The sequence below is a fragment of the Sinohyriopsis cumingii genome, chromosome 9 (genome assembly GCF_028554795.1).
Source record: "Sinohyriopsis cumingii isolate HCF-2022 chromosome 9, ASM2855479v2, whole genome shotgun sequence".
In the NCBI taxonomy this organism is placed as follows: domain Eukaryota; kingdom Metazoa; phylum Mollusca; class Bivalvia; order Unionida; family Unionidae; genus Sinohyriopsis; species Sinohyriopsis cumingii.
This window is the reverse complement of record NC_142969.1, coordinates 93,620,746-93,646,440: the sequence shown is the minus strand read 5'-3', so window position 1 is coordinate 93,646,440 and position 25,695 is coordinate 93,620,746. Positions and strand designations below refer to the sequence as shown.

The 25,695-nt window shown below is 34.6% G+C and overlaps 1 protein-coding gene across 1 annotated transcript in view; it reads right to left on the bottom strand.

Annotated features, from left to right (window-relative positions):
- Positions 1-292: 292 nt before the first annotated feature.
- Positions 293-25,695, bottom strand: part of LOC149792265 (mediator of RNA polymerase II transcription subunit 14-like) — a 107,931-nt gene continuing 82,528 nt past the window's right edge. The window contains exons 38-41 of the mRNA XM_089970795.1: positions 22,413-22,474; positions 16,303-16,410; positions 12,912-13,031; positions 293-6,520 (exon numbers count right to left, since the gene is read on the bottom strand). Of these exons, the coding sequence (XP_089826921.1) occupies positions 6,272-6,520; positions 12,912-13,031; positions 16,303-16,410; positions 22,413-22,474 (539 nt within the window). The 3' untranslated portion in view covers positions 293-6,271. The remainder of the gene's footprint in view (positions 6,521-12,911; positions 13,032-16,302; positions 16,411-22,412; positions 22,475-25,695) is intronic.

The window sequence follows — 25,695 nt, the reverse complement described above, 5'->3', positions numbered from 1 at the left end:
AATGCAGATCAATATATTATGTATATACTTTATGAAAACAAGAAATTTTGAAGACCCAGAGAGCCATCAAGTTCACCAAAATAAGAAAAAGACAGAAAATCATTCAAAATTGGAGACATATCTCATCTAAATGTCGACTATACAATTGCTTTGGAAGCTACTGCACCAACGATTAAAAAGTTCTTCCATCAATAATCACCAATACTTGAAAAGGATCTGTGATGGTGTGTGTGTGTGTGTGTGAATTCACTGGAGAAAATACCAGGGTATTATAAAATATGGAATTAGAGAATGACAATAGATATTTTATTGTTGCTAATAGACATTGAAAAAGTCTTTGATGCAATTAATTAGAGCTTTTGTTGAAAAAGCTTTAAATTTGTTAACTCAAAAAATTATAAATAAACATGTATTATTTTTCTTTAAACTTGACACAGACTGGCATCAAGGGATGCTCTTGTACCATATTTATCACTGTTGTCAAGATTTTAACAGTCAATTTAAAGCTAAAATGTGGATGTAAAGTGACTGGCCATGGAAATCAGCGAGTATAATTTGGGTCAGTATGCCAGTGATGCTTTTATTCTTCTTGATGGATTTCAATGTTCTCTCAAAGCAACTAAGAATATCTTGCAAGGTATTTTTTCATTATCATAACTAGAAATGATACAAAAACAAAATTTGAAGCATGAAATTTTCCAGTGAAAAAAATGTGTCCCAATATGGGCCTCAATAGGTCTTTTTCTCACTTTATACTATTTGGCATCATTCTTTCTTTAGATCTGCAATAAATGGTGGAAATTAATTAAATGAAGAAATGAATGATTGCCAACAGAAAACTGGCATGCTGGTGTCAAAGCCATCCTTTCAGAAGTTTTTAAACCTTTTGTTCTACAACTGAAGAAACAAAAAATGGCCCAAAATTTATGCTTTTCCTCTGGTTGGTTATTATTATGCTTACCCCAGAGCTCCAGCATTTTCAAGACTGTGCATCTTTATTTTTACATCACACCAAAGCAAAGACATGGGCAGATATTTATATGTAATTATCTTATGTGTTTAGGCTCCAATTAGCAGTAACCAAAGAAAGGGTGAAAACAACAAGCTTTGAAAAAATTCTAATAATTTATTTCCCTGAAAAAACACTATAAAAAAATGAAAAAATAAGAACTTATGGTTTTTGTGAATCAAATTAAAAATTAATCCAAGAATAATCCATGAATTAAATTTTAGAAGTCCTATAATAAAATGTTTTAATGAATTCAAGTTTGAATCTCGATGAAAAATCCAAATAGGAAGGCGATGATACATACTGTAGCCTTTATGGTGTTGTTAGGCCTACAGTTCTGTGTTATTCACAAATAATAATCTGGTGTTTGAATTTCTGAACATAATTTAATGAAATATCTTCATCCAAGAATTCTGTATGAGCACTCAAATATTTCCTGGAAAAAGGAATTAATCTTTTAGAGTCCAAATAATTTGAATAAAAATTATAACTCCAAACTGTCACAACAAAATGAACATCTTTACATCCTAGTTTTTAGAAGCCCAACTGAGATCTCTCTTTAAGCATCGCTATTTAAACTAACTAATGTGCAATTTCGGAAAGCCCAGAATTGCGAAATGGAGCCTGTTTACAGATTTTAAAAAATCACATATCCCCAGTATTACCTTGATAAAAACCAATCATTTTGCTTCCAGAATAAAAAAAATAAAAAGTTGTTTACTTTTCTCACTGATTTCTAAGTCAAGGTCAGGAATTAGGTCAGCTTTAGGTGTTTACAACTTAAGAGTCAAGGTCAAACTATTTTCTGAAAAAGTATAGAGTTGCTAGTAAACAAAATTACAATATTCTGACATGTAAAGAAATTAAAAATAATTTTTTTAAAAACTTACAAACAATTAAATTAAATATAAATTAAATCAAGCCTCCATTCTAGAGAGCTACTTATATATGCCACATAAGAGAAGATTGCTGATTGGCCAAACAAATTTAAATGTTTCTTGGACATGACCCCCAATATTTTTACCAGTCAGCTGATGTTTCAACTTTATTTGCATTATAAATAGATTATAACAGCATGCGTTAATGTGAAAATTGGTGGGAATCGGACGAAACACTTAAAACACTATTTCTATTGTAAAGTCAGCATTTTTTCTGTGAAAAGTAATTACATACTTGTAAAAAAAATATCCTGGCATCTTTCCTTTGGCTTAATAATGTATCAAAGTTTCAATCTTGAAATACTGTTGACCTGGTCAAGTGTAATATTTCCTCACCAGATGAAAAATCACAAATACTTTGACATTTTCTGTCTCCTCAGAGATCCGGCATAATAAGTTCTGCGATAGCTCTTTAAAACGGCAACTTTCTAAACATCAAAACGATGCCTAAATTACTGTAATGTGCCACTGAAAAGACCTGTACCAAGAAGAAATTGGGGTTAGGGGTGAAATCCAATATTTCATCATTTTTACCGTTGTTAGTATCCAGCTTACACTGAGTACCTGTGTAAAAAAACAAAATTGGCTTCCTCTGCAACATGTTCTAGACTGTGACAACTTGTATGTATATTAGGCAAATGTTATCAATAACTGAGACATGCTAATTGTTAACTGATGTTAAACTTTGACACTTGTTAAGGTATAAAATGCATTCAGACTTATTCTCACAGTGTGAATCAGTATCTACTCATCCCAGTGACAAGTAAAAAGCAAAATTTGAATAGACTTAGTCAATTTTTACACTGTTCAGGTTAGATGACAAGAGTTTTTCCCGAGTCCTGCTAAAGACACTAAGGTGACCTCTTTTACTTTTAATTTAAATTCATAGAATAATCATTCTAACAATTTTTAAAACAAAGAACTAACATATTAGACAATGACAAATGTTCTTCCTGTAAGAGTGAGAATGAAAGAACATCTCGTCCATGACTGCAATATTATTTCACATGTTTGGTACCATTTTATTCAACATTTGCAAACTGTTGCCCAAATATTGTAAATTTGTCCCAATGGAAATGTTTTTAAGATGTGATCTGGATGACATTTTGTATAACTTCTTGCCTATTTTGGCTAAATATTACATTTACACTTTTCTCACTGATTTCTAAATCAAGGTCAGGAATTAGGTGTTTACAACTTAAAGAGTCAAGGTCAAACTATTTTCTGAAAAAGTATTGAGTTGCTAGTAAACAAAATTACATTATTTTGACATGTAATGAAATTAAAAAGATTTTTTTAAAAAACTTACAAATTAAATTAAATATAAATTAAATCAAGCCTCCATTCTAGAGAGCTACTTATATATGCCACATAAGAGAAGATTGCTGATTGGCCAAACAAACTTAAATGTTTCTTGGACATGAGCTCCAATATAATCATTCTAATAATTTTTTAAAAAAAGAACTAACATATTAGACGATGACAAATGTTCTTCCTGTAAGAGTGAGAATGAATGAACATCTCGTCCATGACCGCAATATTATTCAACATTTGCAAACTGTTGCCAAATATTGTAATTTGTCCCAATGGAAATGTTTTTAAGATGTGATCTGGATGACATTTTATATAACTTCTTGCCTATTTTGGCTAAATATTACATTTACACTTTTCTCACTGATTTCTAAATCAAGGTCAGGAATTAGGTCAGCTTTAGGTGTTTACAACTTAAGAGTCAAGGTCAAACTATTTTCTGAAAAAGTATTGAGTTGTTAGTAAACAAAATTACATTATTTTGACATGTAATGAAATTAAAAATAATTTTTTTAAAAACTTACAAACAATTAAATTAAATATAAATTAAATCAAGCCTCCATTCTAGAGAGCTACTTATATATGCCACATAAGAGAAGATTGCTGAATGGCCAAACAAATTTAAATGTTTCTTGGACATGACCCCCAATATAATCATTCTAATAATTTTTTTAAAAAAGAACTAACATATTAGATGATGACAAATGTTCTTCCTGTAAGAGTGAGAATGAAAGAACATCTCGTCCATGACTGCAATATTATTCAACATTTGCAAACTGTTGCCCAAATATTGCAATTTGTCCCAATGGAAATGTTTTTAAGATGTGATCTGGATGACATTTTGTGTAACTTCTTGCCTATTTTGGCTAAATATTACATTTACACTTGTCACTTCAATATTTGTACTTTTAAACAAGTAGCTGAAATGTAAAGAAAACTTGCAAAATTACAACTCTAGATTTAATTTTTTTTAAAAAGAGACCAATTTAAAAAAAAATTGGCATCAATCATGAATTAACAACTTGTGGAAGAAGCATTTGCCTTCTGACAACTGGTTATTTTTCTTTCCATCTGATTCAATGAACAACATGAACGTATCATCACAAAGGTAGGTCTTTATCTTCTAGGCATTGTACATGTTCCTTACTTTATATATATTATTTATTGTCCTTGGATCATCTCATAACTAGAAATGTTTGACTGTAAGGTGGCCTTGGGATGGTGTTTCCTCACCCAGTGGTCAGTCTATTAAGGTGATTACAAAGAAGGAAATGTTGACCAAAAGGAAGGACAATGTTATTGTGGAGACAAATTTGCTCTTAGTAATCCCAAATCGATGATCTTTTCCCTGCCTCAGGTGCAAAACATCCATAAAATCTGGTCCAGGTCTATGACGTAAAACTAATTTTCCTAGACCTAAATTTTCTAAATCAATAGGTCCTTTCTTTCTATCAAAAACGTACCTCTTAAGTTTGGTGAAGGCTGGTTCTATAGAACTGAAGTTATCATAAGGAAATGGAAAAGTTAATAAACAGAAAGACAGACAGGGCCATAGCACGCTGTGCCAAAAGACAGGCATATAAAAATTAAACATTTTTAACAATGTAGAAATTTTCCTTATATACATTAGATAGATTCAAGTGTTTTTCAATCAAGCTGCTGACTTGAATCAAAAGACAGTATTTTATCTTCAAACTTTAATGTTCTTTTTCATACTATAATTTCACAGCTTTCTTTAAAATTATTTAAATAGTGAATAAAAACTTTAATGAACAAATCAGAGCGATGATGAACATTCCTTATGAAAACAATGGTGATATCCAAGAAGCCTGTAACTTCACAGGTCAAATAAAATATTAAATCCAAGACACTAACAATGATGGTAATGTTATTTTCTTTAACAACATTTCTATAAATTACATGTGCACATGCTTAGTTTTGTGTGAAACTCAGTGGTAATATAAATATTAAAATATGCCCCGTTGATACTAGAACCCACTGATTCATATTTTAAGAAAATAAGATTTGTTTCTTAAAACAATGATTTAGCAAATTTCTGAACAGAATGAAGTACTGATTTCAACCTGACATAAAGAACAATCAGCAAATTTACTACTCTCTATGATAAATGAGTTAGTAATTAACCTCCCCTATTATCCCCCTGCCCAAATTATAAACATGGTCCATTCTATTTTATTACCCTTGTTCAATTATTAAATTATTCAATTATTAAAATAACGGGCAATATTTTCAGGATCTTTTTATACATATAATACAAATGCAGCATTCCCATTGTCACCTCTATTTTTGTTTGCAATGGCTCAGGTGGTTAGCATACCAGACTCCTGACAGAAAGGATGCAGGTTTGAATACTACCATCAGATCATCCTGGGTCAGCTACCACAGTGCATCTTTGGGTAAGACACTATACTCCAATTGCCTCAGCACTAAATATAACCCAGTACTTGGGTTGCTTTGGCATAAAATGCCAAAACCATACTAAAAGCTCATAAATGTTACAAGCAGCTAAAGTAGACAAATAAAAATTATCAACCACATGGAAACTGTAACATTAGTCTTTACACTTACCTTGTCCAAAACGTGAAACTGAACTAATGTGTCATGTGAAAAGAAATACAGGGTTATTCTGTTATTCTTGGCAGTTCTTGCTGAAGATGTACAAGTTAAACAAAATCTTTTAAATTACATCCATGAACAATATTTCTTCCAGAAAAAGTAATCATGTGAGAAATATCTACCAATTTAAAAAAACTGATATACATAAACTGTTCAGTCTTTTCTTCTGACATATTTGGTTAACACTGGCACCATACTCAGGATGGTATGTACATAATATTTACCTAGTTTTGTCCAGTTCTAAAATCTTAGCTTATGCATCCTCTTTTCTCAATCCCAAAGAAATATTGGCTGCCAAAATATTTCACAATCTTCTAGAACTTGGCATTATCTGACATTATTTATTCCATATGAATCAAATGCTTAACAAAACATTTCAAACCACAGGAAGAACCAGGTTTGTCATCAATTCTCGCACAGCAGGGAATATTGCACAATCCGGACTTTGGTGGTATCGCTCCATAAATCGTCGAAGCATTTGTGTCACTTGGGACAGGTTGGGGTTGGAAGGACCTCGCTCCACTAGGGTGATGGAGTTGTTACTGATGTCATACAAAATAGGGATGATGATAGACTGGGGTTCAGCCCCCTGAGGCAGTTGTAGACCAACTCTTGTTAACTGCAACTGAAAAGAGAGACAAGAAATACATAGAATGCATATACAGCTATCCATTGGACACAGAGTATAAAAAGAAGATGGAATCTATTTTGAATGTAATAAATGATTTTATAACTGCAAGTTTTTTTTAAGTCAGAATCTAATACCTTCAAAGTTACTGAAATGGAAGCTCTAAAAACACTTTTTGAACAATCTAAGAATATATGAACAATCTTAGATTCTATCAAAATGTTTTGGAGACCTTTATATTTTCCTATTTCACATCAAGTGACCTTGAACTCTGATTTATCAATTACAAACACGATTGGGAGTTCGCTTTCATCAAATGTAATGCTATTGTGAAGATGAACAAAACTTATTCAGGAAAAGTATAGTTATTGTGTGGAAAAATCCTAATTTTAGCTCCTGTAACCTTCAGCTTTCATAGCTGGGACCTTGTCTAAATATAGGATCGATTGTTCTGGAAATAAACTTTTGTGCTGCATCCTGGCTCTTCTTTTGTGTCTTGGTGTTTTATATAATCATGTTTATCTAAAAAATTATTCATTCATGCTATAAGAGCTTGGGGCAAAATCATTTTTGTGTTCAGTGTTTGATTTTGGTTGAAATTACTTAATTCAAATTATTTTTCTCAGGAAATACAAAGTGCTTTATAATATTCTTGGAAAGAGACATTAACTAGAAATTACAGTGAATTCAAACAAAGAAACCTTGGATTACATTACTGTGATTCAACAAAAGACTGTTGGCACATCATTAAAACTCAGGCCATTGGTACATTAGTACATTTAGAGACTAGTGGCCATTACATGCACATCAACACCTTCAGCACAGGAATTATTGGGAATATCACTAAAGTTTATTTAGAACTTTGTCCATTAAGACTAGTGTTAGTAATTACAGGATTGTTTGGGATTGAATGTGCAATACCTTAAGTTCCTTTTACATTTTCACTTTGTATACTAGGGAAATAAATTTGTTGAATTCACAAAACTTGTTCCTTCCCACTCTTTTCTGTTACTTATTTTAAGACCACATAGCCATAATAGACCCAATAATCAAAAGGAATGTACAGTGTGACCCTATAACATGGCAGTTGGGAGCCATAGAACCTGACCATGTTATAGACCAAGCCATGTTATAAGCAACCAGGTCAGTTAGCTGAAGAAAATGATGCATGTAACCAAAACAATTTGCAGGGTGGTGGTAGGGGTAGGTAATAAATGCGGGCGGTAAAATACATGCTTCATTGGCACAGTTACCATCTTAAATCGATGCATATTACATCAGAAATACACTGGTAGTGGAAACAGAAGGCATATATAATAGTATAATAGTTTACTTTATTTAGAGAACCATGAATTGGTACATATATGCGAATACTGTTTATATAGACATGTCTAATGTAAAGCATGAATAAAGTATCAATACCGTGTACTCACTGGTAAATCTCATCACATACATTGAATCCACAATACAAGTGATCCCACTGAAAACATGCACACACAGATTTAAAATATTCAATAATTTTGTCACAGGTCATACTGGTCTGAATTCAGTGGAAAAACATAGCACAATCGCGTAACAAATGACGAAGCACATTTACTTTTCAGAATGCCCCAAGTAGGTAAATGCTAGTTTGCGTTTTAAGCCACCATTGGTGGCGTTCGTAAGCATAAACCTTTTCCCTGCAAAAAGGAAACTTTCACGGCACAGTTAACGTGTTCCAGTCACATTGGAAAATGCAAAAAATCCATCAGATTCCATCACTTTTATTTAAGTTTGATACTGACTCCCTTTGAAGAAAAGTTCTTTGTTTTTATTGAAGGGTGCATGCGTTATTGAAGTCAACGTTAAAGGACAGCTTTGGATAACCAAGCAAATGCCCATTTCTTATTGTGGCAGCAACATCAAATAATTGTACTGCATGACTGAGGCTGATTTTCTTTCTCCATCTGCTGAGTACATTTTCATAACAATTGGTGCTTCAAAGATAATCTGTTTCCTTTGAAATTCCAGCAAATTATTTAAAAGGAATTGGCAGTCGTTTGGTCTATTCTAGCTACCTGTTCCTCCCTGCCTAATGAATAAACCAATGTTTTTTTTTTTGTTTCACATTTGTGGTAGCAGCATGATGCTGCCTTCCATGCATGCATCAGAAATTTAACAAAGGGTCAACAGACGATGGAGACCAGGTGTTCTGGTCTGATGACAGGGATTATTACAGAAAATGTGAGTGTTCTGAAGGATTTAATTCTGAGTGAAAAGAAGAGGAATTTTACTTACCATCCACATACAAGTGTCAGTCTATGTAAATATATTAATTATTAGCGAGCAGCTGAAAATCCGACAAAAGATAGATTACGAGATAATGCCTTGTCCGGTTGATCTCCGTTACCAGAATGTCAACAACAAAAAAGGGGATATCTCACAGCATACAGTACTCATGCTAGATGTAAAGATAAGCAGATTATGATATAACAATTCATTTTTTAGATGATTTGTCAATATGGACAAAGAATTTGATTATGTAACAATTTATAAATTTATATCAAGTTTGCGGCTTCCTTTCATGGGGCCTCTGAATTTCTCTACTCCAAACCAATGGTTGTATATACATGTTTAAACAGCCAACAATGTCACCAATAAAAAACATTTGCCAGATGGTATATTTTGCTGCCAATAAGGAAAAAAATCCAAGTTTGCGACATTGGCAAAGCCCGATGCAATCCCAGAATAAACTTTTTGCACGTTATTTTTAGTACTTTTAAGAAGAACAAACTACTTTTTCATGTACGAGAAAAATACATATAAAATTTCAGGAGCCAAACCACGATCATCTTGTATCATTCATATACAATCTCTTCCCCAAAATGATAATAAATTTTTTATGTATTTTACGTACTTTTAAAAAAGACTTTCTTATGTGTATGAGAAAAATACATGTATATGAAATTTCGGGAGCCACACCCATGACCATCTTATATCCGAATTTGTGTTATAACGGAGCATGCTATAGTGAGGTCACACAGTACCTCTGCCTAAATATTTACTATTTATAACAAGATTCCCTCATAAGGACTGATGCTATACAGGGTGAAAAGAATTTCCAGGAATTCAAGACAATACTATTTCTTTCTTTTAACTGAAAAAGTGTTAAAACCATCTCCGATATTCTTCAGCAATAACAATATTTTCAAATTGTCTGCTGTGGTGGACATACTGTCATAACAATCAGCAGTCTTGGGGTGTATGATTGGCACAATTTTCATTTAGAGTATGTGTGTGTGTGTTTGGGACTTTAACAATTTGAGTCATATCGCTATAGTGTCTGCAGTGTGGCAGTTTATAGTGATGTCTAGCATTGGGACATCATGCTGCAGACACATGGCATCATGTCCCACTCAGTCACATTATCCTGACACCAGGCCAACCAATCCTAACACTAACCTCTTAATGCTGATTGCCAAGTGAGGCAGCTGCAAGTACCATTTTATATGTTTCTGGTATGACTTAGCCAGGGTTTGAACCTGTGACAAGAAGTCTATTAGTGAAAACCCCTTGCTGATATAACAATTCACCAAGGAGTAGTCATAAGAGGATTTTCATGCTGGCCAAACTAGCAGTCACATTAGACTTCAGACTGGCAACATTTTCATTTTTGACAAAATAGATACCATATCAATATGACTTCCATTCAGAAGGAATAGTGATAACATTTTCAAGATGGCTGCTGTGGTGGCCATATTGGACATCAGATTGACACCATTTATATTTAGGACTGTGTGTGAGTGTGTGTGTGATCTGGATTTTTTAACGTAGCTTTAACAATTTTTCAGTCATATCGTTATGAAGTCTGCAGTGTGGCAGTTTATAGTGATGTCTAGCACTGAGGCATCATGCCGCAGACATGCAGCATGATGTCCACCCAGTCACATTATCCTGACACCAGGCCGACCAGTCATAATACTAACCTCTTAATGCTGAGTGCCAAGCAAGGCAGATGTTAGTACCTTTTTTGTAAGTCTTTGGTATGACTCGGCCGGGGATCAAACCCACGACCTCCTGCATCCGAGGTGGACGCTCTAACACATTTAGGACTAACAAGATGAATAAAAGTCTTTAAAAGAAAACATGCTGATATGACCATCCATTCTGGAAGAGGAGCAATAACAAGATTTTCAAGATGGCTGCTGTGGTGACCATAATAGATATCCAAGCAGTTCCATATTCATTTAGGACCAACTAAACCATGCACTGAATGCATCTGTAAAATTTCATGGCAAACCACCAAGTAGTTTGGGAGGGGTAGTGATAACAAACTTGTGCTAGTGGTATGGTAGGATGGATGACAAACACATGACCATCCCATAAGCCATTCTGGTCTGACCAGTACAGTTAAAAAACCTAAGAAAACTGAATCCAGAATGCCAGACTTACTGAGCAGCAGCCACAGAAATCACTATGTTGGCTTCAGTAATCTAGACCTTTAACTTCTCAGCCTTAGAACCAATAGTGAGTTGCCCCTGCCAAGTGTTAAATGCCTATCAAGTCTGATGAAAATGAATACCCAATGCCTCTGCCAAGTGTTAACTGCCTATCAAGTCTGATGAAAATGAATGTCCAATGCCCCTGCCAAGTGTTAACTGCCTATCAAGTCTGATGAAAATGAATGTCCAATGCCCCTGCCAAGTGTTAAATGCCTATCAAGTCTGATGAAAATGAATACCCAATGCCCCTGCCAAGTGTTAACTGCCTATCAAGTCTGATGAAAATGAATGCCCAATGCCCCTGCCAAATGTTAAATGCCTATCAAGTCTGATGAAAATGAATGTACAATGCCCCTGCCAAGTGTTAACTGCCTATCAAGTCTGATGAAAATGAATGTCCAAGAAAACTTACTTATTTATGCAGAAAAGGAAAATCACATCTTCAGTTCCAGTGATTTTGACCTTGATCTAAGAGCCCCAGCAATAACTGGACTTTGCATTTTCAATATGGGAAAGGCATACTGAGGTTTGTGGAAATAAAGACCAAAAGCAAACTAAAAGCTGTGTTGCCGAAATAACCATGCTTATAAATGTACAGACAGATGAACTTTGCTTTTCCAATATACCCCCATACCTTCAGTTTGGTGGGATGCATGCAAGCGGCATGCAATTCCAAAGTCTGAGTACAGCAGATGTCACCTGAACCTGTAAAAATATACCCTCTAGTAAAAACAACTAGAGATAACATTTGTTGACAATGATTATTACAAAAAATGTTCGATGGTCACCTGCATTCTGCAGTCAGTGTCAAGGTGTTTCCTAATCAAATAATGGTTTCTCACTGCTTTAAGTGGTAATGGAGTGTGTCTACAGTGACCACTCAGTGGATACAAATGAAACTTTTGCTTCATGAGGAAGGTAATGTTTAGATGAAAGAATATGTGAGTCGATATGCAAACATTTCTCATCTCACTGTAATCTGGTCACATTGTCAGTTTAACTCAAAGCTGTCAATGTATCAAATTCAAAAGTTTTTATCATTAGCGTAGAGGGACAAATTGATTCATTTGATGGGTGGTTGGAAAAGTAGTGTGTAACTGCAGCAAAAATAAAAGTTGCCTTTTGTGCCAGAGTCACAGGTTTGGTTGAACACCTTTATCCATTTGTCTGTGACTTACAAACATCTCCAATGAATAAAGTTCATCTCTGAGAAAAGATAACATGTTATATCCTTGTTTAACGGGGTCAGGGGTCATTCAGTAATTTCAAACTGCCTGTTAAAAGGGAGGGAAGTTTCAGTTCATGTGTCAGGCAAATAGCCATACATGGATTCCTTTATTCTTTATTCATCACAGGCTTTTCACATAAACCAACTGTCTTTTTATCATTGCAAGTTCAACAATTTTTAAATCCAGATATGGTTTCTGAAGCGTAGACAGTTATTTCGACGCCTAATTTATAAAAGTTGGCTGACCAAAAGTAAGTCTTCTGTTTTATAGTCATACATAATCTATTAGTAGTGAAATCTGTGTTCCATTACAGAACAAACAAACATCAGTTATTATTTTAAAAGAGATGATTTAATTAAGAGCATGTATCAAAGTGATCTTGCAATCTTGTGTGGAAAATAAATTTGGGACAGAACAACATATGTGTATTTTACACTTTTGATGAATAGTGTACAAAAAATTGACTAATTATAATATTAACAATTTTCAGTGCATGGTATTTGTTCAAAGACTAAGTCTGAAAGATGAACCTGTGTACATATGTCACCTGTGTACCGAGGCCAGTTTTATCTTTTCCCAAAGGTGGCCACTATTGTGTGTGTGTGTGTGTGTGTGCGTGCGAGTGTGTGTGTGTGCGTGCGTGTGTGCATGTGTGTGTGTATGTATGTATGTATGTACCATGAGAACAACTTTGGTCATGACAACAATGGCTGGTGTCCCAGCTGGTGCTATGTGGGCAGCAGATGGTGGCACTGTCAGACACAGCTGGACTGACCATTTGGCATTCCTGTCCTGCATCTGGAATATTCAAAAAAGATTGAAATTCTCTTGTTTCATTTCTATTGCATATGGCTACTTTGAACATGCAGAATTTTCACCACTGATCATAAAAGAACTTCCCTATCTCCTGTAATCTAACTGGCAACAAAACAAAAGGCTACTAAAAACAGTAGATTCAGTAATCTATGGTTAAAAATGTTGTCAAAGGTTAGGGTTCTGGATAACATACTGGCATGGAACTCATTTTACACCTTTTTAGTCTTAGGTTTATTCCCCAGATCCAGCATGTGCAAAGGTTAGCAGTGTTCGTTATGTTACTGGAATCAAAAGTTTCTGACTTTTCGATGAAGAACAAGAGATCCAAGGTTACTAAAAGTGTCCAAAATTTGAAAAATAACAGCACCACTACATGTAAATAAATTCAGAGGATGCTCCAAACATTGTGCACTTAAGAACATTTTAAATCATGGATAAGAAAACAGCCTAGTTGAGAGACTTGTACTGCATATTTCCCACTGCACTTATTAAAATCTCCCTGACTCAATATATAAAATGACATGGCTCTTAACTAAAAATTTCTATTTTCCCTGACTGATTATGACATTTAAATTTTTCCTTGACTTTCCTGAAAACTAAAAATTCTCTTAGTTTTTTCTTCCTGACCCAAGGGATTCCTGCTTGGTGACCACCTATCACATGTCAGGTTTTCTTCACTTCAAATACCACCTCATGCCAAACATGCAGATACAAATACCAACCTACCTAAAAACAGCAAACTGAACTAAAATACAAAAATTCTTTTTCACTGGTTTTGACAAACTATAACTGCAGTTTAGTCACTGTCAAAAGCTATACATAGTTTATAAGTCAGACATTTTACTTGGTTGGTTTTAAGAACACTTTCAACAAATTACTAGCTATAGTCTGATGCTCTACCAAATTACCCTAAGACCATGAATCTGATGCTTACCAATTGACTTTTGGACTATGAGTCTGATGCTCTACCAACTGACCTTTAGACTATAAGTCTGATGCTCTGCCAATTGACCCTGGACTATGAGTCTGATGTTCTACCAACTGATCCTGGACTGAGTCTGATGCTCAACCAATTGTCCCTTTGACTATGAGTCTGATGCTCTACCAACTGACCCTTGGACCATGAATCTGATGCTTTACCAACTGACTTGGACTATGAGTCTGATGTTCTACCAATTAACCTTTGGATTAAGAGTCTAATACTTTACCAATTGACCCTTTCTGATGCTTTTCAAATTGACCCTTGGACTGAGTCTGATGCTCTACCACCTAACCCTTGCACTATGAGTCTGATGCTCTACCAAATGAGTTACTACAACTTTCTCATGTCAAATATATTGTTAGGATTCTACAGTTTTAAAAAATGTAACAGAAAGAAAGCGAAACCAGCAAGTTTTATAAGATTCAACAAATAATATATTTCCCTACAATACATGGTGAAAATTTAAAAGGAACTTAAAGTATTGTGAATTAAATCCCAAAGAATCCTAAATCTTCTATCAAAAGTCCAAAGTATATTATATTCTGAATGAATTCCAAGTCTTGAATGTCTAATGTACCAATAATCTTAATGTATCCCAATGATATAATCTATAATGTCTTTGAATGAATATACAATAATTCCAAAGTAGTATTTTAGTCCAAAATGTAAATCAGCACTTCATAATTCCAATGACTAATTTTATAAAAATGAGTATTCTCAAGTTATAACTGAACACAGCAGCAAAAAATTTAAGACTGATATTAAAATAAGAATGAAGACTTTGTTGACAAAACCTCATTTATATACATCCCCACTTGACCTATGTCGAAATAACATTTTGACAAAATTCATTCATGTTAATGGAAAATTACACCAAACTGTAAACAAGTTTACTTCCAGAACCTTCCAAGGTCTGCCAAGGCTAGACCTTGAATTCAAATGACAGTAAACAACATATTTATAACTCACAAACATAACAAAAGTCAGGTACACACCTGAACTCTACCCTCAAACATGGACAAAAGTCAAGCACACAATACAAATTAAATATACAAAGGAATGGAGGACTAAAAATGTCTTCAAAACCCAACTTGCCACAGGATTTTCATTTTGTATGTCCAAATCATCTTCAGTACAGGAAAAGAACGTAACTTCTCTTTTTAATAATTTAAATAATTATTTAGTTAAAATAATTCCAGACTGATAATAAAACAGGGATGAAGATTCTGTTGACAGAAACCTCGTTTATATACAACCCAACATGTCATGATAACATTTTTTTAAAAATCAATCATCTTAATGGAAAATTACACCAAACTGCTAACAAGTTTGCTTCCAGAACCTTCCAAGGTCATAATTAAGTCTAAAACTTGAACTCATATGTCAGTAAACAACTTATTTATAACTTAAAAACATAACAAAAGCCAGGTACAAACTAGAACTCTATCCTCAATCATGGAAAAAGTAAGCACACAACACAAATTAAATATACAAAACAATGGAGGCCAACAAATGTCTTCATAACCTAGGTTGCCATAAATAGTTCATATCATCATAAGTACAGGAAAACATAACTTATCTTCTGTAAAATTACAGTAATTATTTAATCTCCAATAAAACCAACTGTACATGTTTCATACAAATCTTATGCACAATGCCACAGACTGAAAGTTATCAAAAGGGACACTGATATTTTATCTTTCCAAATGGAAAACCTGTATCTTGATAACAGAATATTTGCACTGGCAAATCAGTATGTGAAAACTCAAAATGCACTGGCAAACCAGTAAGTGAAAACTCAAAATGCCATGGCAAATCAGTTGTGTGAAAACTCAAAATGCACTGGCAAACCAGCATGTGAAAACTCAAAATATGTAAAAATTCAAAATGCACTGGCAAACCAGTATGTGAAAACTCAAAATGCGCTGGCAAACCAGTCTGTGAAAATTCAAACTGCCCTGGCAAACCATTATGTGAAAACTAAAAATGCCCTGGCAAACCAGTACATGAAAACTCAAAATGCCCTGGCAAACCATTATGTGAAAATTAAAAATGCCCTGGCAAACCAGAACGTGAAAAATCAAAATGCCCTGGCAAACCAGTATGTGAAAACTCAAAATTCCCTGGCAAACCAGTACGTGAAAAATCAAAATGCCCTGGCAAACCAGTATGTGAAAACTCAAATTGTCCTGGCAAAACAGTATGTGAAAATCAACTTGCTTCAGCAAACCAGTAACATAAAAAAAGTTTCAAGACCCAATCTGTACTTACCAGCTCCAGTCTCATTATCTGTATGCAGTCTCTGACAATTCGGGATTTGGCTCGAAGAAGACGACCAAAGGCTGTCAAAGCATTAGACTTGTATGGAGGGCAGGCAACCTGAGGAATCAAGTAAATCACACATGGTAAACAATATTTTTTACAAAACAATAAAAATAATATTTATATATTTTTACAACTAAAGTTGTGTTTGTAAAATTCACATGTCCAATTGTAGACCAAACAAATATATGTAAATAAAATGTAAAATGTACACAAATCTATATGACTGCTGTAATAACATGAAAATTGGAACAGGCCCTCTATGAACATCAGCATGAAAATTGGAACAGGCCCTCTGTGAATATAAACATGAAAATTGTAACAGGCCCTTTATGAATATAAACATGAAAATTGGAACAGGCCCTTTATGAATATAAACATGAAAATTGGAACAGGCCCTTTATGAATATAAACATGAAAATTGGAACAGGCCCTTTATTAATATAAACATGAAAACTGGAACAGGCCCTTTATGAATATAAACATGAAAATTGGAACAGGCCCTCTAAGAATATAAACATGAAAATTGGAACAGGCCCTCTATGAATATAAACATGAAAACTGAACAGGCCCTCTATGAATATAAACACGAAAATTGGAACAGGCCCTCTATGGATATAAACATGAAAATTGGAACAGGCCCTCTATGAATATAAACATGAAAATTGGAACAGGCACTTGATCTATGAATATAAACATGAAAACTGCATACAATCATGCATATCAAAATTGTATTTGTCTACTTCAAGTGACTTTTGCTGTATGTGCTAAAAATATTATTATCCCTCTTAAGTTTTAATAAGGTGGGATAATAGCTACTGTAATGTCTGTCTGTCTAACAAATTAAATGTTTGTCTGTAAACATTTTGTTTTCAGAACACAAATTCTCAAGTCATTCAAGAAATTTCAACCGGACTTGGAACACGTCAAACAAGTTACATACTAGGTATTTCAACCAAACTATCACATATATAGGTGTCTTTTGTTACTTAGCTTTTTTTGCATTCATTAGTTTTTGGTTACCATGGAAACAAAGTGTAGGATAAGTAACATAAATTGAGGGTACTCAACAACTGGTTGCTGGAACGTTTGCTTTTGAAGCAGAGCTCTCAAACTGTTCAATGTATTTCAGCAAAACATGGTAAACATGTCAAGCAAGTTACATACAAGGTATTTCAACCAAACTTGGTACACATGTCAAGCAAGTTACATACAAGGTATTTCAACCAAACTTGGTACACATGTCAAGCAAGTTACATACAAGTTATTTCAACCAAACTTGGTACACATGTCAAGCAAGTTACATACAAGATATTTCAACCAAACTTGGTACACATGTCAAGCAAGTTACATACAAGGTATTTCAACCAAACCTGGTACACATGTTAAGCAAGTTACATACAAGTTATTTCAACCAAACTTGGTACACATGTCAAGCAAGTTACATACAAGTTATTTCAACCAAACTTGGTACACATGTCAAGCAAGTTACATACAAGGTATTTCAACCAAACTTGGTACACATGTCAAGCAAGTTACATACAAGGTATTTCAACCAAACTTGGTACACATGTCAAGCAAGTTACAAACAAGGTATTTCAACCAAACTTGGTACACATGTCAAGCAAGTTACATACAAGGTATTTCAACCAAACTTGGTACACATGTCAAGCAAGTTACATACAAGGTATTTCAACCAAACTTGGTACACATGTCAAGCAAGTTACATACAAGGTATTTCAACCAAACTTGGTACACATGTCAAGCAAGATACATATAAAGTATTTCAACCAAACCTGGTACACATGTCAAACAAGCTACATACAAGGTATTTCAACCAAACTTGGTACACATGTCAAGCAAGATACATATAAAGTATTTCAACCAAGCCTGGTACACATGTCAAGCAAGATACATATAAACTATTTCAACCAAACCTGGTACACATGTCAAACAAGTTACATACAAGGTATTTCAACCAAACTTGGTACACATGTCAAGCAAGATACATATAAAGTATTTCAACCAAACCTGGTACACATGTCAAACAAGCTACATACAAGGTATTTCAATGAAAAGTGGTACACACGTCTTCAAATTACATACCAGGTATTTCAGCAAAACATGGTATTCATGTCAAGCAAGTTACCAACAAGTTATTTCAACCAAACTTGGTACACATGTCAAGCAAGATACATATAAACTATTTCAACCAAACCTGGTACACATGTCAAACAAGTTACATACAAGTTATTTCAACCAAACTTGATACACATGTCAAGCAAGATACATATAAACTATTTCAACCAAACCTGGTACACATGTCAAACAGTTACATACAAGGTATTTCAACCAAACTTGGTACACATGTCAAGCAAGATACATATAAAGTATTTCAACCAAACCTGGTACACATGTCAAACAAGCTACATACAAGGTATTTAAATGAAAAGTGGTACACACATCCTCAAATTACATACAAGAAATTTCAACCAAACTTGGTACACATGTCAAGCAAGTTACATACAAGAAATTTCAACCAAACTTGGTACACATGTCAAGCAAGATACATACAAGGTATTTGAACCACACTTGGTACACATATTAAACAAGATACATACAAGGTATTTGAACCACACTTGCTACACATGTCCAGCAAAATACATACAAGGTATTTCAGCAAAACTTGGTACACATGTCAAGCAAGATACATAAAAAGTATTACAACCAAACTAGGTAAACATATCAAGCAAGTTACATACAAGATATTTCAACCAATCTTGGAACACATGTCAAGCAAGTTACATATATGTACCTTAAAGATTCTGCATTCAATATTTCCTATATTAGCATGGAGATGAAGTTTACAATAAGTAGTCCATCCATCAGACTTTCATTTCTGGAGTAAAACTCCAAAGTCAATCAAGATATCTCTATGAAATCTCATACACATATCAGTCTAGTGGTCTAACTGTACTTTTGCTATTTACAATTTTTAAGTTTCATTGTTTTTAATATTTTCATCTATTTGTCTATCATCAATCCCTATTCGCACTTCTGCTTTCAGGACAAAACCGTGTCAAGTATCTTTACATAATTTTCACATTAATAATGCTTGTGGCATAGCTGTGCTATTTACTTTTCACAATTCTTCAGTTTCAATATTTTTTACATTTTCACCTGTTTGTTTGTCCACCTATACACTGCCCAAAACTTTCTTTTCTAGCGCATTAATACAATCCCATTACATAAAATAAACTAACTAGATATATTAGACTAGTGGTCAGGATCTGTATTATGCTATTCACAATTCTTCAATTCAATCTCTTAATGTTTTTGTCAATTTGTCAATCCATCCATATATTATCCACATTTCAAAGGAAGTAACTTTGGCAAAGCGCAATAATATTCATGATTTCTGAAAATGTCAAAGAAGAGATTGCAGATTTGTTTAAAAAGTTTAATCATGTTTTATAACAAAAATTCATGGCAATTTTGTTATAATTTAGAAGTTTAAAAAAATGCGGAAAACGGTACAACACTTTTGTATAACTATCTGGATAACTTTATAATTATGTAAACTAGTGACATCACATCTGCCAGCCTTTTCAGTTATTTACCGATATATCAACAACTTCCAATTTTAAACAACTCACTAAAGCACACTAACCAATCAATCCTTAGTCTATGCATCATGGTGTGTAGTTTTTCCAACACCAATGCTTTCTTGTCAGTGGTGACATAGCGAAATTTAAATTACAGCTACAATGTTCAACATGTATTGTGAAATCAAATTTGTTCAAGGTATTCAGATGGACTTAGAGTGTATCATTATCAAAGAAGAACTATGAAATAATCATCAGCTGTTGTTATAATTTAAGTACTGAGAGAGAGAGAGAGAGAGAGAGAGAGGAAGAGAGAGGAAGAGAAAGAGAGATCTAGTTAGCATATCACACAATATCTGATATCTAATCTTGGTGTTTGGTGCATGAGTTGGCATATCACATGTTATGTGATATCTCATCTAATCTTTGTGTTTGGTGCATGAGTTGGCATATCACATGTTATATGATATCTCATCTAATCTTGGTGTTTGGTGCATGAGTTGGCATATTACATGTTATGTGATATCTCATCTAATCTTGGTATTTGGTGCATGAGTTGGCATATTACATGTTATGTGATATCTCATCTAATCTTGGTATTTGGTGCATGAGTTGGCATATCATGTGATATACCTCATTTAATTGTGGTATCATTTGTCCTCATACAAATAACTAAAATCAGTGTACAAAAAAACATTTTTCTTCTTTCAGCTACATTCATCTAATGAACTTGTCATCCCAAAGGTTAACAGAATACTTTTTTACCCCAAGTGCATGTCACTCACAATGTTTGGTTCAGGTATGTGATTTAGAACTAACGTTATTGATCAGAAACTTTTTTTATTATTTCAGTCAATCACATTGACCTTTTGACATTTTGATCCAAATATAATAGGTTCTTCCTTATCCCAAATACAAGCTATCCATACAATTTAATAACTACAGATAAAAGAGAAATGATTTTCTTAAAGAGGTCAGGAAGCGCATGTCCTTTGACTCCTGAAATCAACTGGGTTTTTCCTTACTCCAAGAAGAAACCATCCATACAGCTGCCAAGAAGCCAGTCCTAAAATGGTGGGAGACAGGGTATCAATGGGGTTCCTTTTGTTCCCAAAAAGGTCTAACCACTCCGGTGGCCAGGTGTTTAGAGTGTCCACCTTGGATGTGGAAGGTCATGGGTTCAAACCCCAGCCAAGTCATACCAAAGACTTATAAAAATGGTACTAACAGCTACCTTGCTAGGTGCTCAGCATTAAGACATTAGAGTTAGGGCTTGTTGGTCTGGTGTCAGGATAATGCGACTGGGTGGAACATCTTGCTACATGTCTGCGGCATGATACCCCAGCGCTAGACATCACCATAAACTGCCAAAATGCAGACATTGTAGCAATATGACTGAAAAATTGTTAAAGCTACATTAAAAATCTAAATCACACAGATTCCAACTAGATTTTTGTTGAGTTCACTTTAGTGAGACATGACTGTCATTTGTACAGCAGGTTTTGTGTCATAGTTTGTTGATTTTTTGGTTGTTAAAAAGTACTTGGGTCCTAAACCTCTCTCACACACACACACACACACACACACACACACAAAAAAAGTCTTCAGTGGCAATAAGAAAAAAGCACCGTTCACAGGTGCCAGACACCAGGTACTGGTTCACTGAGAAAAACAATGAATACTGATTACTGGGTGCATGTCACCAGATATCAGGACACCAGGTCTAAGCATGTGACACAAAACATGAGGTAGGACAGCCAATACCAGTCACAAGGAATTCGTTTCCACCAGGAATTAATAGTTTCCTGACCATGCTGATGGAGCTGCCTGCCTCCTCTAGGAAATAGGTCTAGGTTGATACCCATCTTTCCCTATGTTTGAGTTCAACCCCCATGGGGCTGGGGGCTTCCACCAGCAGGTGGCAAGTATGGAATGTCTCCTTTTCTCCCCATGGGATCACTGTAGAGATTTATATGGCTCCCTTAGTTGGTGGATTGGGCAGGCTGTTTTAGCCATCCCTGTCCCCTTCTTAGGCTTCATTGTTATACGAAAGGTGGGGTTCGGTGGTGTTGTGTGAGGTGGGGTGGGGTGGGGTGGGGTGGGGGTGGGTCCACTCATCTACTCATTTCCAATTTGTAATGAGTCAACTCCCCAAACTTTAGTACTCATTACTTCAAAATGAATTGATTATTTTAATCAAATTTTCAATGTTATTTATTGTAAAGATGCCATCTTTATTTTCATTATGTTTATCTCTAGATTTAAGTACCATCTGAATTTATATTACATGGACACATATGGTGTAATTGGCATATAAAGTCATACTTTGCTGCTTCCATTCTTTCCACTTTATCTACTACATCTTCCACTACAGCAATTACATAACTGTTTCAAGTTGCCATGATGTAAAAGATGTTTTTAATGACATTAGGCAAGTAATGACTCTACACTTACTTTGAAGTCAAAGTATCTTTCCAGTATCTGTATCTCCTCAGATGTCCACTGTTCTTTGCTTTCTGAAATCAGACACAGTATTATCATAGCTTTACATATTAAAAGAAAAAGATAAGAAAAAAATAAATCAAGAGGCCCATGTCAGCTTAAGGCTGCTCACCTGGCTGATATCTGCCTAAAAGTCTAAAAAATCTAGGTCACAAGGAAGCTTCCTGCAGAAATTTCATACAATGCTGTTGATTGGATAAGTAATGAAAAAAATTCTTTATGTATTTTTTTCCATCATTTGTTGAGGTACCCAGAGCATTGGACTTATATTCAAATGGTCTTCTGTTTAATATGCACAGATTATACTGAACCTCTCCCCCAAACACACACACACATATATAAAAGGGTCATCCATCCATAAAAGAGTTTTTTTTATATATATTTAATGTCTACATGTATACAAGGGGCATGTGTCCATAAAGAACAGATTTTGGTGTTCTTTGGATGATCTTCACACAGATTTACTCTATTCTGGAATATGGCAGACAGTTCAAATTGTTATTTACACAGATTCCAAGTTATTCATGCCAAAAGACAATGACTAAGAAAAGCGACTGACATACAGACTAGTACTGGATTTCTGCTTATACACGTTTGTAAAAAATCTGACAGAATATTTTGACAAGTTTTACACCTGCACAGATTTATTAACAGACATACATACCAGATGGGAGATGACCTACAGAACTGTCCAAAACAACTTGAAGGGATTACGATATAAACTGCAACCAAAACACTTACAACTTAATAAATGTCAATACAAAGCAGCACAGAAAGATGAATATACATTTTGGGTTTGGCAAGATGCAAAAGCTGTACATGTTGTGTAAATTTTCATGACCCATGGAAATTCTGGTATGAATGTTTAACAACAGTTTAAGTTCCAAAAATGCTGTCAGATTATCAACAAAACATCAAAGGGTATGATCTGTGACCTAGTGATTCAATATAATCTTCTCAATCGCTAGTCTAAAAATGGTAGAGTAAAATTTTCTTCTATCTTATGGAAGCTTCAGGATGTACTGCTTATGTAACTGCAAGGTACACAAGGCATGTGATTGCATGGCACACAATGCATACATAGCTGTTGGTACACAATGCACATGTGACTGCTTGGTACACAATGCATATGTGATTGTATCATACACAATGCATATCTAACTGCATTGTACACAATGCACATGTAACTGCTTGGTACACAATGCACACATAACTGCATGGTACACAATGCACATGTAACTGATTGGTGCACAATGCATATGTAATTGAATGGTACACAATGCATGTGTAACTGCATGGTACACAATGCACATGTAGCTGCTTGGTACACAATGCATATGTGATTGCATGGTACACAATCCACATGTAACTGCATGGTACACAATGCATATGTGATTGCATCATACACAATGCATATCTAACTGCATTGTACACAATGCACATGTAATTGCTTGGTACATAATGCAAACATAACTGCATGGTACACAATGCACATGTAACTGATTGGTACACAAGGCATATGTAATTGAATGGTACACAATGCATCTGTAACTGCATGGTACACAATGCACATGTAACTGATTGGTACACAATGCATACATAACTGCATGGTACACAATGCACATGTAACTGCATGGTACACAATGCACATATAACTGCTTGGTACACAATGCATACATAACTGCATGGTACACAATGAACATGTAACTGCATGGTACACAATGCACATGTAACTTCATGGTACACAATGCATATGTAATTTAATGGTACACAATGCATCTGTAACTGCATGGTACACAATGCACATGTAACTGCATGGTACACAATGCACATGTAACTGCTTGGTACACAATGCATGCATACATAACTGCATGATACACAATGCACATGTAACTGCTTGGTACACAATGCACATGTAACTGCTTGGTACACAATGCAAACATAACTGCATGGTACACAATGCACATGTAACTGATTGGTACACAATGCATATGTAATTGAATGGTACACAATGCATCTGTAACTGCATGGTACACAATGCACATGTAACTGCTTGGTACACAATGCATGTGTGATTGCATGGTATACAATCCACATGTAACTGCATGGTACACAATGCATATGTGACTGCATCATACACAATGCATATCTAACTGCATTGTACACAATGCACATGTAACTGCTTGGTACACAATGCATACATAATTGCATGGTACACAATGCACATGTAACTGATTGGTGCACAATGCATATGTAATTGAATGGTACACAATGCATCTGTAACTGCATGGTACACAATGCACATGTAACTGCTTGGTACACAATTCATATGTGATTGCATGGTATACAATCCACATGTAACTGCATGGTACACAATGCATATGTGACTGCATCATACACAATGCATATCTAACTGCATTGTACACAATGCACATGTAACTGCTTGGTACACAATGCATACATAATTGCATGGTACACAATGCACATGTAACTGATTGGTGCACAATGCATATGTAATTGAATGGTACACAATGCATCTGTAACTGCATGGTACACAATGCACATGTAACTGATGGGTACACAATGCATACATAACCGCATGGTACACAATGCACATGTAACTTCATGGTACACAATGCACATGTAACTGCATGGTACACAATGCACATGTAACTGCTTGGTACACAATGCATACATAACTGCATGATACACAATGCATATGTAATTGCATGAGACACAAATCCAGACAAAGAAAAAATTAAGTGGCCAACATTTCAGAGCTACCTTTTTGCACCTGTAGCTGGTGATACAAGAGCTGGACAGGCTGCAGTACTTGTTTCAGAGCCTATCAGCAGAAAAGTGCACCATACAATTTAAAGAAACTGGAGAGAAAAGAGGGTCAACAAAATCTGGTTGCAGGGAATGCAATGTTCCTGTTCATACATAATGCCAAGGAAAAACACATCACAAGGTGTTTAAATGCATAAAAGCTGATTATTAAACAAAAATTGAAGTAGAATTTGTGATAATATTTAGACGAGAAACTGCACACTTAAAATGTATTTGTTTTAGAATGAGACGTAAAAAATCCAAAAGAGATGTTTTGTTGACCAGTTTATTATAACATCTTAAATAACTGTTCCATTAATTTCAAATTTGGACCAAAATAATGGAAACTGAATTCTTTATTTTATTCAGTCCATACTAAAAGCATTTCATTATGGATATAAAATTC